At 37.1% G+C, this 13,505-nt stretch overlaps 1 protein-coding gene across 2 annotated transcripts in view; it reads left to right on the top strand.

Moving 5' to 3' along the window:
- LOC101994209 (leucine zipper protein 2) overlaps positions 1–13,505 on the top strand; it is a 388,597-nt gene that overhangs the window by 333,472 nt on the left and 41,620 nt on the right. The window contains exons 8-10 of one of the 2 annotated variants that reach the window (XM_026785121.1): positions 3,285–3,359; positions 9,055–9,219; positions 11,212–11,297. In XM_026785121.1, coding sequence (XP_026640922.1) covers positions 3,285–3,359; positions 9,055–9,219; positions 11,212–11,235 — 264 coding nt within the window. In that variant the 3' untranslated portion in view covers positions 11,236–11,297. Of the gene's footprint in view, positions 1–3,284; positions 3,360–9,054; positions 9,220–11,211; positions 11,298–13,505 lie in introns of those variants that run through there. The other variant, XM_005358954.3, reaches the window with a different exon arrangement.

Genomic DNA, 13,505 nt, shown 5'->3' with positions numbered 1-13,505 from the left:
AGAAGAAGAAGAAGAAGAAGAAGAAGAAGAAGAAGAAGAAGAAGAAGAAGAAGAAGAAGAAGAAGAAGAAGAAGAAGAAGAAGAAGAAGAAACAAAAATGAAGAAGAAAAGAAGTGCAGCAATGAGAATTCTAGGGTAAAGGTCTCGTTCTCAGGGATACTGTCAGCTGGAACTTCAGCGTTCTGGGGGATTGGAAGGGATGGTTTTAGAAAGTGAATTAAGGAATGATACCAACTTCAGCTCCCAAACTGTTGCTTCCTTCTCTTTCTTTATTTGAGCTCATACAGGAAAAAAAGTGTGTCTTCACATTCTGTGTAATTCTTTTTTCTCACTTCTCCAGCTCCTCCCTTGCCCCCATCTCATCTTCACAACTACCTCTATTCTCTGTCTCTCTCTCTCTCTCTCTCTCTCTCTCTCTCTCTCTCTCTCTCTCTCTCTCTCTCTTATTGGAATTCATTTTCCTTGTCCAGAAATAAGCATACTAGAATATATTGACTCCTCCTTCATGATGTATAAATGGAGGGCAACAAAGTGCCTTTCTCATTAAGTATCAGTATGTTACTTTGTGTTGCTTTTATTTCTTCCATTATTTTACAGATACTTTTATTGTATATAGAAAAAAAAACTTGAACTTATAGGGATTAAATACATTGCTCAATGAACTAAAACTAATCATCAGATTCTTTTCCCCATGTCCACTGATCAAGCATTTGCCTTCCTCCATCTCAGATCTGTTGTCCCTGTGTTGTGAGGATGACAAGGCTGGACAATGATTTACAATTGCTGGCATTTCCTCTCAGGTGGAGAAAAAGGGATGTCTGCATGGAGTGGACATAATAACACCTATTCAGATGACTGGAGGGCATTGCATTCAAATGCAGTCCTGCAAACCTGCAAGTTGCGCATTCCTGTTTCCTACTGCTCTAAAAGTACATAACTGTGTGACAGATACAGATAAAGCACTACTACATCTGTCCCTCCTACTCGTCTCTTGACTGATTGTGTTTTATGTAAACAGATTTAGTTTTTATTTTTTTGCATTGGAAGTCTTACGCTTCCCGTTCATGATTTGCCTCTTTTATAGCCAGGTTTCTGCCCATCAGAAGATTCATCTTGATGATTCTCGTTTATAACAATAGGCTGTACTGAGACACCACCTACACCCTAAGGTAGAAAGTACCAGCCATTCATGGACAGATTACAAGCACCTGTAGTTTGGAAGGAGGCCAGCGATGTTGGTTGGGTACATGTGTAGCTATATTTCCACTGGCCTGTTTTTGCTCAGTTTTTATCTCAGTTTGGATTCTCCATGAGGGCATAACGAGAGGCGCTCCACCCCAATGCTTATTTTGCTGTGTCTCTCTCAAGTGCTTTTCTGTATTTCAATGACCACGGAAGGAGTTAGAACTGCAAGATCTCATCAGAATCAAGAATATAAACACTCTCTTGATAGGAAGAAACATAAGACACAGAGACAAAAGCATGAATGGCTTTCTCAATTTTTTTTAAAGATTTTAATTGTTTTCTTAAATTCTCTGCATGTGTATGTATCTGTACATGAGTATATGCAAGCAAATGTGGGTTCCCATGTAGGCAAGAAGCAAGTATTGTGTTCCCCTGGAGCTAGAAGTATGGGATGTTGTGAACAACCTCACAACATAACTTCAGTCCTATGAAAGAATACTAGGTCTTCACCACCAAGCTGTTTCTCCAGTCCAGAGACTTAAGCCATTAAAAGAAGAGATTAATGCAGATTTCTGCATTCCATATTTCTCTTTTAACCTTATTTTCTTAGTAACATCTGTCACTAAATCATAATATACATGTACAGATAGGGAAGCATTTTGTCTTTGACTTTATTTTTTCTTCATTATGTAATCAGTACACACAATTCATTTTCAAATACGTTGCAAGGTCACTGTTGTTTATATTGAGACATGATTGAATTATTCCTGATAAGGAATAAGAGGGCAGCATTACTAACACCCACTGTAATAAATACATTTAATTTTTCTTGCTATTAATATAAATCAACATAAACTGAAGGAATACACTCAGAGAATTATAAACTGAAGTCGTGTAACTAGTATGTGTTTATTAGTAATGAACTTCTCCAAGAACCATGTTCCTCATTAAGTGATGGTTTATGACAGAAACCTGTTGTTGCCTTTTGCTTGAAGCATCAACTATTTTGTTCAAGATCACATAGCTAAGGCAAGATTAGAATGTGCATTTTTGTTTTTTCTTTTTATTGAAAATAGACTCTTCACTCCTACAATACATAATGACTACAGTTTCTCCCCCCTCCTCTCTTCTCTGCTCCCCGTCACTACCTCTTCTCTCTTCCAGATCCATTCTCCCTCCTCTTCATTTTGCCTTCAGAAAAGATCAGGCTTCCAAGAGAAAACAACCAAACACAACAAAACAAGATACAATAAGCAAAGGCAAAAGCCCTCATATCCAGGCTGGACAAGGCAACCCAAAAAGAAGGAAACAGCTCACAGATCAGGCAAAAAAGTCAGAAACACACACACTTCCACCCCCACTCCCCAGTCCTCTGCATATATGTTATGACTGTTAGCTTGGTGTTTCTGTGAAAATACATCTTTCAAATATGAAGTCACTGTTACTTTCCCTGAAGAGCCCTGTTGTGACATTTGAAGAAATGAAGAGGCTTGCTAGGTTACAGAGACATGAGGTAAAAGATCAAGTGTTGCTACTTTAATCTCATTGGAATAGCACAACAAAATTTTGCAGACTAGGCAGCTCATGTAAACCATGTCCACACAGCCCTCAAGGCTAGACTACCGTTTTCAGGTTCTCCTTGATTCAGTGTTTGGGGAATATATTTCCTGTCCTGGTTATCTTGTGATGGTGTCTTCACACTGGTATTTATAATTATAAAGAGAGAGAGGGGGGAAAAAAGAGCACTTCAAGCCTTATTATAGTCTCAATTGTTCTATCACCAAATAAAAAGTTAAAACTCAAATGGACAGTCAGACATCAAGACAAGAAGTTGTGCAGATAGAATTCAGTCCCCGAGAACTAGAAGCATCTCTGATAAGAGAACTAACAAATATAACAAAGATTGAGTTAGGCTTTACCAGGTGTTTCGACCCATGAGACACATACCATTCTCTGCACACATATCAAATGGCTCTGTAACTTTGTGCCTTTCATCTGAAATTTAAATCAACTAACAGGCATACATTCTTTTTCCATGAAGAACAAATATGTCGAGTATAGTGTTTTCTCAAATGTGCTGCCTTCCCTCTCTGTTACAGGCCCAACAGCTCACCGAACTGGAAAAGAAGTTAGCTGTCGCCAAAAATGAGCTTGAGAAAGCATCTCTTGACAGGGTAAGTTGCCATCCAGGAGCCATCACGACTGGGCTTTCAGCCACACAGTGTGTGCTTGCTGCTGCGTGCGGTCGTCCAGAGCAATCCTAGTGTGATGGCTTCCTTGTTATCATTTTTTTTTTCTGCTAGAGTCAATTGAGTGAACTCTGTGGGTTTGTTATTCCATTATTTGTTTATCTTACTGGCACATTTATTTCATAACACCGTGGATAGACATACTTAATGTAGAAACCATGCTGTTCTCTGATAACTCTGGAAGAAACAAAGAAAATGGAAGTAACCATGAGTTGTTAAAAGTGTGTCTTAAATGCCTGTGCCTTGGCACTCGTCCTCATGTTTGAGAGCTTGGAAATTGGCACAAGGATATTACATGTGTCAATAATCGAAAATATAGGACTTCATATATATTGTATAGTCATACTTTGGAATACCATTCCAAACATAAAAATCACAAATAAAATACATTTTGTCTATAAATAATAATTGTTCAAACAAATGAAAAACTATTTGAAGTTTTTATGGAGGTAGAATAAGTGAAAGAACAAATATTAAAATTAAGAATTTAATTGTTTTCTGAGAAATATAGTGTAGATGATCATGAAAAACGCTTGCATGTATGTGTTTCACCCTCCACTCACTAAATGGATGCAATGTAATAGTCTGTGCTAGTACATAAATATCGCATGTATGTTAAGCATGCAATATATATGTAGACATTGGGTACATGCTGCCTCCGTATTTATTTGTATTACAAATATTTGTCTATCTCTCTGTAATTTATGCACCATAAAGATGTGTTAAGTAGTTATGAAGACATCTTTCCATATTCAATTCAGACTGCTGCTAACCTTGTTCATAATATTTTTTTCTATATATCCTTATAATTCTCAAAGTTATCTTGGCTAAACCTAAAGTGTTATGCCTTCTGAAAAGAACTTTCTACAATTAGTAATAATTTTATGGATAATATTGAACAGGGACACCAATGCATTTGTGAACTTTTTTTCAATTCCCTATATGCACTCAGAGAATCTGTAAAAAAAAAAAAAAGAAAAAGAAAGAAAGAAAGAAAAGAAAAAAAGAAAAGGAGGCTGCCCCTTTATTACCAGAATTGAACTGTGGGCATTTCACTGTGGATCAGGTAGGAGAGAGACCATGTGGGATTGGTTCCCTTTGAAGATCTTCAGGTTCCACATTGTAGGAAACCCTACACTGTATGGATGCTTTGATACTGTGCTGTACACTTTGCACTGTATGGTAAGTTTAAGACCAGGCTAAAATTTTGCTGCTTAGGAGTGTGACTATGTTTCTCATAGGCATATATCTTTGTTCTGTTATGATCCAAACATCTTCACAGCTGACATTCAGAGTATGTAGACTGTGTCATAACAGAGAAATTAGGAAGAACGTATCCTGAATGTTAATGATGTTCCTTTGTAAGATTTGGAGGCCTGAGACAAATTAAATATTCAGAGAAGTAAGTAGATATCTCACCCACCTTAGTCCTTTGGAATTACCATTTATTAATTTATCCAAGTTATTAACATTTAATAGTTAAGGGCAGCCTGACTTCTATTCTTTGGGGTAGAGCAGGCATAATTTATCTTACCAAAAATTAGTTTTATAAAAAAAATTAACTTCAAGGTTTTTCCAGGCATATTCAACTCATCTCTTCCAACTACTGCTCTGTCAATTTTTACAAAGGACGTGGGATTTTTGTAGATTTAATGGAATTAGAAAGCCAAGAGGAACATACAATCTTAAGTTTTCCTAGCTCACATTGAAAAAAAATTATTCTGTCTTTGCTGCCACTGTCTTTGAAAAATGTATTATATCCTAAGAAGACATTGAGTCTTCAAGGTCCTGAGGCAATCTCCCAACTTCTAAGACTATCATTTCTGGCCATTGAATTGTTTGTACTGGCTTTGTGGGAGCCTAGGCAGTTTGGATGCTCACCTTGCTAGACCTGGATGGAGGTGGGTGGTCCTTGGACTTCCCACAGGGCAGGGAACCCTGATAGCTCTATGGGCTGACAAGGGAGGGGAACTTGATTGGGGGAGGGGGAGGGAAATGGGAGGCGGTGGCGGGGAAGAGACAGAAATCTTTAATAAATAAATAAACGGAAAAAATAGAAAATAAAATAAAATAGTCTTCCTGATCTGACATGATATAATTACTTAACTGATAATGGTTATTGGATTTTAAAATAGCTATTGTGAGATGTTATTATGTTGGACATTACAGGAATTAAAAAAAAATGTATGAGACATGGTCTTTGTTCTGATATCAAATATAATGGACCAATCAGAAAATAATACTTTCTGGCCCCAAGACAATAGAATAATAGAGAATTAATCTTGCATTGCAAGTATTTGTGGATAACACCAAATTCCAGAGCCACAGCGCACTCTACTGGTTGAAAATGGCCCAGGGACAGAACTCGGCCTAGCACAGAGTTGTTTCACTATCCATCTCTTTTATGTGCACCACTGTGCAGTGAGCCCATAGCCTGCCACAGCATACTCTAGTCTGAGAGCTGTGGCCAGAGAGTCTCTAGGAACTCTCCTCCTGTATTTAGTTGATGACTTTTGTTGGCAGGCCATGTTGAAATCTCCCTGGTGCTACAATTCATAGCCGTACCACTGAGAGCTGAGGGAAGACTGAATTTTTATATACATAACTAGTCTGACAGGAATCCTGCCTGCCATGTAGAAAATACCCAGAAAGTTTATCTGTTAGTATTATTAGTAAGTGAGATAAGATTGCTTTTCTATGACAAGCAGTTTGTCTTTAAACTTCATAATTCTGTCACTTCTTTTTTGGTACATAGAACTATAAAAAAATCTTTTTACATTATTAGACATTGATTTTAACAAATATCAAGCAAGATGTATATGAAATTTACAAACTAGCTCTAAATTCAGGTGGAAAGGTTATCTCAATCTATAATGGAAAGAACTACAGTTTAAAGTAAATGTCCTTCACCTCTCTCTATTGTTTCTATATGAGACTTTTTTATACTTCGTGCATGTTCTCCTTTTAGATATATTTTGTCTCATGTTCAAATAATCTTAACTATCATGTAAATGCTATGAGAATGTCTTCACATCCCAACTTTGCGCTTAATGTTATTTCTAATGAATGAAGTATGAGTTTATTATACCAAAATAATCAAAAGAATCTCAAGATCTTTGAATCAATTCTGAGCTTCCAGAAAGCTATTATTAATTGAGCTACAACTGGGGTATACTGAAAAATGGGGGCATTTTAACTACAGAATTTACCACTTCAAGGGTGGAGGGAAAAACAAATGGGAAGTATAGTTTGGGGCTAGGAGGGAAAGGGTAAATCAAGAGTTAACTGAGAAAAGATTAGTTCTTCAGATCCAGAGGAAAGCATGCTATACATGTTGTCTCATACGTCAATAAAGAATGTCTGGTTGTAGTGAGCTTCAAAGGAAATAGTCGGCCGAAGTTCCAGTATAGACAGCCCTAGAAGAATAATGGTGACTGATTCTGACCCTGGGCCTGTGTGAATACAGCATTGGCAGCATCAGAAACAGACTTGTTCAGTTGGAAGCATGCTCTTGGGGTGGTAGGAAAACAAGACACTGATTCTGGTGACAATTCTCACACCATGGTCCCTGGTAGTATCTATCTAGACTGTCAACCAAGAACTGTACTGAAACGTATGACAGGAGGTCCTGGTACAGGTTACAGTCCCAAGAAGGAAACACAGGAAGGAAGATGTTAAGAACAGCCTGAAGCAGAATACAAATGGCTCTGTACACCCGTTTAATGGTTAAAGAAAGAGAGTTGATTAAATTAACCTGGAGATTTCCTGATGAGGTCAGGGCCTCATGTGACACTGAATTTAAAGCAAAATTCAATATATGTGCATTGTCTTTCACAATATATCAGAGCATTTAAAACCACCACTTCATGGCTGTTCATTAGTTTTAGCATCTGAGTTGAGTTATTGCTCTGACTTAGAGATTTATGTACCTAATCTGTTAGATTTATGGTGTGAACAGAACAAAAGGAAAAGAATCATGCAAACAGTAAATAATGTTGCTTTCTGTGGATTCTCAGTATTGAAACCTTCCATTATAGATTTTCACCTCTACATTTATACCCATCTCATACTGATAATTAGGTCAGTCCCATGTCAAAAACCACATAATCTTTAATATGCCTAACACTGTTCAAAAGTCCAAAGCTAGTGGCCATCTTTCATTTTAAGATTGATTTTTCTTTTAAATTATGAGTGTAGGTGTGGTGGGTCAGGGTATTTTATATATAAGCACAGTGTGACAGAAGACAGAGTTGGATGTGCTGATGCTAGGAACCAAGCTCCAGTCCTGGACAGGAACAGTGTATATTCCTAACTGCTGAGCCATCTCTCCAGCCTTAAAAAGATGCCATGGAAATCCCCTGTGTGGGACACTCTCTTTTCAAATGGTTTTATACTGTTCTCCCTAGAATCTTCTGTGAGTGAGGGTTTAGCATAAATGTCCCTTCCTATTGTCCTCATGTAGAGTGTGCAATCACACCTTAACTGTACCAATATTGGTATCAGCTACAGTTTATTGGTATCTGTTCCATACCACCCACTTTATCTGCACTCAGATGTGTCTTCTCTGTGAACTACTTATATGTCATATCCTTCTGCTCCAGTTTCTGCTTTGAAGACCTATTATAAACCTCACTAAGCACAATGAACAACATCCTGCAGCATGATTGTTATGCTCTCTTGAAATGTTCTCCATCAAACCAGTCAGTCCACTGCTTTTTAATTCATCACTTTGCTCATTTCATTGTCAGAGAATTTGCCAGGATGTAGGATATGTAACCTCTTAATCAATGTCTGATACAATCCTTCTCACCCTCTGTGGCCTACTGATCCTCTGTATCCCCACCAGAATCACCTACCAAATACTGCTTCCAGTTTCTTAGAATGTCTTACCTGACATTTCCAACTGTTCCATATCCTCTTGTAAGCCAAAGACTTACAGACAACATGATCAGGTCTACAGCAGCAAGAGACCCATATCTTGGAATCAATTTTCTGCCTTAGTTATTTTTCTCAACAATGCAAACAAATACCTGGTGAAAAGCCTCTTAAAGATGGAAGGACATAGTCTAGTTATTGGTTTGAAGGATTCCATGGGTATCCAAATTGTTGACAATATGAAATGACACCATGAATACCAATGTATTGGACCACATTCATAGTTCATGACAATGCCTGAGACACTCCTGGGTCATCCTATGGTAGTGGGAATGGCTCTCAGATCCAGTGGCAGTAGCTTGGGATGCTTGATCAAATCTCACTAAATCAGGTAGCAGAAAGAGATGAAGAAAGTGGGAAGAAGTAAAAGGATGGAAAAGGAGAGAGAGCAAGAGAGAAATCAGAGATCAAAAACAAGGTCAGAAAGATGCTCATGCTATTTTAACTTAAGGCCTGTCACCCAGTGTTCCATTCCCTCACCTAGGTTCCACAGTCTTACCTCTACCACCAGCTGGGCACAAGGTGTTCAAGTAGAGAAGCTACTGTAGGCATCATATTGAAGCAGAACAAGAAATTTCATTTGAAAACCTGTCGCTATTTGTATGGGGGGAGTGTATTATAAGACCAATGTGGGAAATGGTAACAAGAGCCATAGGTAAAAATATTAATTTCCCTTTGCTCTCAGGAATCACAGATGAAAGCAATGAAAGAGACCGTACAACTCTGTTTGACGTCCGTTTTCCGTGATCAGCCTCCTCCTCTCAGTCTCTTCCCATCAAATCCATCACAGACATTGCATCCACCCAGGACTATTGCTTCCAAGATTCCAGATTCGAGGACAAAAAGCGAGGTACATTTTTTTTCCATGTGTTAGCAGTGATGACTATTAGTGTATGGTTTTTAAACTTCATTGTGTATACTCAACACACTGGGCCCATGTAGGACAACCAATTCACTGAATGGTTATAACCTTAGGCAGCTCTCAGTAAAGAGTAGCTCAGTCTGCAGTTCCCATGACCACACAGGGAAGGCTGTCAGAAAGCAATAGTTTATTATCAAAAAGCTTGGTTCATAATCAGGAAATTTTAATTGTTTTCATTACAACAACAAAGACATAGAAAAAAGAGTCATTATTAATTTAAAACAAGTATTTGCATTACATTCTCATAAACAGCACAGCTAGGAGCCTTCTTTGGAGGCTTAAGCTACATCATCACAGAATACGTGCATTAAAAGTAAGTATATCTCTTTCAGTCCATAAGAATCATTTTACAGTATGTGAAAAATTCTAACTTGAAGGAATTCACCACATAGTTTGTCAGTTAGATCATTTTGTATTGGCTTCCATTTGTTCTTTTTTATTTATATCTTAAGGAATTTTAATGTGACTTCATGTTTCAGAGCAACTGACTTGAAAGTTGTCTTAACAAACTTTCCAACAATCGATTACCATCAGAGGTTCAGTGGCTTCCTCCCCACTTTGTTTTGATCTATACAGAAACAGCTTGGTGTGGTCTATATATAAATAAACTCAGACAGCCTGAAAGTGCTTTTGGAGAAAAGCTGTGCTCTTGAAGGAGCATCCCCCCTTGTCGTTTGCAGTTAGGATGTATGCTATGCACAGCAGCCTGACTTAGACATGCAAGGCTGTACAGGTAAGGTCTAAGGCTTGAGCAACAGGGATAGAGCATGAGCACTGTGTTGTACTGCAGATGAGCTCAGTTCCTGTCTATTTTTTATTCTCCTTACTCTAGCATTGCTACTTGTGATTGTGGGCATAAAAGATTTATTAGTTTATGTAATCTCATGATATATTAACATATTGTTCTGTAAGAAATTCATGAAATTGTATTTACAATGTTTCTTTCTATCACCTTTGCTCTTATTGTGTGTTGAAGAATACGTATAATTTCAAAGTAACTTTTTTCCATACATTTTTACTGTTCTACTTGTGAAAATTTTAGGTTCAAAATATTGGATTATTTATATCCCAAACAATACAAGCACATGAAACTGTACTGTTCTATGTTCATCAGCAAATTTCTTAAAATAGCCAAAAACACACTCCCCACAAAATGTAATACTGATGAGTAAGCCATGGCCTCTTTCCTCTAGTATTATATCTGTAACAGACACAAATATCATCTAAAACTGGTGGCTTCCAGCCAAGTATCCCTCCAGTCTGGGAGCATGTGACTTTTGTCTCCAACTCAAACTATATTGCTTAAATGAATTATTAGAACTAATTTTTTATGACCTTGGATATATTAAGGAAATTACTAAGGGTTACTTTTATTGATTTTCTAGGACTAAATGTATTTCTTGTCATTGAAATTAATAAATATTTATTATCTTTCATGGTTTATCACAGAACAGAGCAAGGAGGATTTAGCCAAGCAGTATTCATATTGCTTATTTTTCAAAAACCAATAATAAAAAATTCAATTTTTTAAGATGAGTTTCAATAAATTCAGGGTAATGTGATATAGAGTACTGTGTTTTAGAGATTAACATTAAAAGCTTGTCGAATGTTTATGTTTCATCTGCGTTCTCCATCTTTTTAATAGTGGCAGAAATTGTGTTTTATGGGTGCTCAGGGCATAATCTCTACCCAGGCCCCAGCAGATAATGTTGTTCTTAGTCCTGAATCATATAACATGGTGTATAAGAAAATCAAGCTCATCAGTCACGAAAGACTCTTCCTCTATAAAAGAAAAATAACATGCTTTGTGTATGAAGGCAGAGATTGAACACAGGGCCATGAAAAACCTAGGCAACGTTCTCCCATCGATCTACAGTCTCAATCCACACATTGCTTGTTTGTTGTTTATTTTTTTTTCAGGCAAGCCTCGAACAAAAGACTTAAATTAGAACATTGAACTGGTTAACTATTAGAGAGAGTTTGTTGTAGCCCATGAAGACGTGCCTAAAGTCACTCTGCCCTGTCACTTTGGAATCCTGTCCTCTTGGAAGTTCTGAAACAGCTATAGCAATACGAGCAGTTAAAATAATGTTCTGTTTTCCATTCTGCTGCATCAGTTTTCATTGAAAAATAATGGACAAAATGATGTCTTTTGTTTTCATGTTTCCATACATGTAAGTCTTTGTACATTGTTAAATAATCACACATTATAACCTTCCTTTCCCCTTCCCTCCTCCTGGTAGTCATCCTTCTCTATATCACCTTTACCCATTTATCTGTGTATTTATAATTTTAATCTATTTATCTGTATCATTATCTATCTTTCTGTCTGCCAACACCAATCTATTATCTATAAGACATCTATCTATCATCTATCTAATCTATCATATAATACTCCATCAATATCTATACAATATTTAAGGGGACAATTGCTATTTTTTCTTGCTGGGTCTGGCTTATATTGTTTAACATAATGAGATACAATTTTACACATTTTCCTGATCATAATATAATCCTGTTTTCTGTGTCTCAGTGACCCTCATTGTGTTTAGGTACTACATATTCTTTTAATGTTCATCTGTTGATTGGCATTTAATTTGGTTTCATGTCCTAACTATGATGATTAGTTCCATAATTGAATGTGTTGCTCATGTATCCCTGTAGTATGTGGATATCATGCATGCATCTCTGTGGTATTTAGATACAGAGTACTTGGGGCATATACCAGAAGAGTTGTGCTGGCTTCAACTTCTTGAGAAATTTTCATTACTATCTTCATACATTGACTGCAAATATCATAATTCCCACCATCAAGGAATAAATGTTCGTTCTTCATATTCTTACCAGCGTTGGTTGTTTAAGTCATGGATTATAGTTGTTTTGACTGAAATGGACTCTATATCTACCTTTAAAAATATTTTAAACATGAGTACCTCTTTCTTTTCTGTTTGATTCATCTGTTTGTTTATTTTTGAGGGTTAATTTGTTGGATTCTTTATATATTCTAGATTTTAATCCCGTATTAAATAGATATTTATCCAGGACTTTCTCTCATTCTGTCAGCTATCTTATCTCCCTGTTGATTGCTTTCTTTGCTGAACAGAAGCACTTCTATTTCATGCAGTTGTCAAGAATCTGTCTTGAAATGTTTTCCCATGACAGGTTTGAAGCATTAGGTCTTACATTAAGCTTATTGTTCCATTTGGATAACTTTGTACAGGGCTAGAGAAGGGACCTAGCCTCGTTCTTGTTCTGTTTTTCTCAGCACAAGGTTCGAAAAGGCTGATTTTTCTGTAATGTGTACTTTTTGATATCTTTATTGGAAAGAAACTTCTTGTCACTGTATGGATTTATTTTCAGGCCTTCAATTCCCTTTCACTGTTCCACTCTCTATTTTGGTGCCAGTGCTGTGCTGATTTCGTTAATCTATAGTTCTGCCGAACAGTTTGAGTAGGTCTTGTTTATCTTTAGTATTTCTTCTTTTGCTCAGTATCGTGTGAGCTATTTGGAATTACCCATCCTTGTATGCTAATTGGAGCATTTTCCCCTAGTTTTGGCATCAAGTTTTCATCAGAGTTGCTTCAACCCGTCAGTCAGTTTCAGTAACATTGCCATTTAAACAGTACTAGTTCTGCTGATCCTGGACCGTGGGAGCACTCTGCGTCCTCCAGTGCCCTCCTCCATTCTTCCTTCAGTCTCTCAGTTCCCATTTTAGAGTCCTTCCCTCTTGGCTGTATCGATGCCTTGCTATTTTATTTTCTTCTTGAAATGTTTATGGATGTGATTTTCTTCCCGATTTTTTTTTTCTGCTTTTGAAATCTTTCTCGGCAGTGTTTTGTGGGGCTCTCCATGGAATCTGTGAGCCATATCTAAAATTACCATTTAAGCCTGCATAGAGAAAAAAGACAAAAATAGCTCAAATGGTAACATTTGATATTATTTTATTCGTCCTTCTGCTTCCATCCAAGCACATTAGTATGTGTTTGCTGTATGTGCACACATTGTGTACATGTGTTATATGTGTTTACATATTTTAAAGTCACCTGTTTGTTTCACTACTACAGCCTTGTAAGTTTACTGAAGAAAATTTGTAAAATAATTCAAATGCTTTCTCCTCATTTTGTACTTATCTCCTTGGCTACTATAGCATGCCTATTCTGTGAGCCATCAGCCCCACAGCTCATGCCCACTCTACAATGTTCTTGTCACCTGTA

Source organism: Microtus ochrogaster, linkage group LG1 (genome assembly GCF_000317375.1).
Source record: "Microtus ochrogaster isolate Prairie Vole_2 linkage group LG1, MicOch1.0, whole genome shotgun sequence".
In the NCBI taxonomy this organism is placed as follows: Eukaryota; Metazoa; Chordata; class Mammalia; order Rodentia; family Cricetidae; genus Microtus; species Microtus ochrogaster.
The sequence above is the reverse complement of the archived record's forward strand: the minus strand, read 5'-3'. Positions and strand labels throughout refer to the sequence as shown.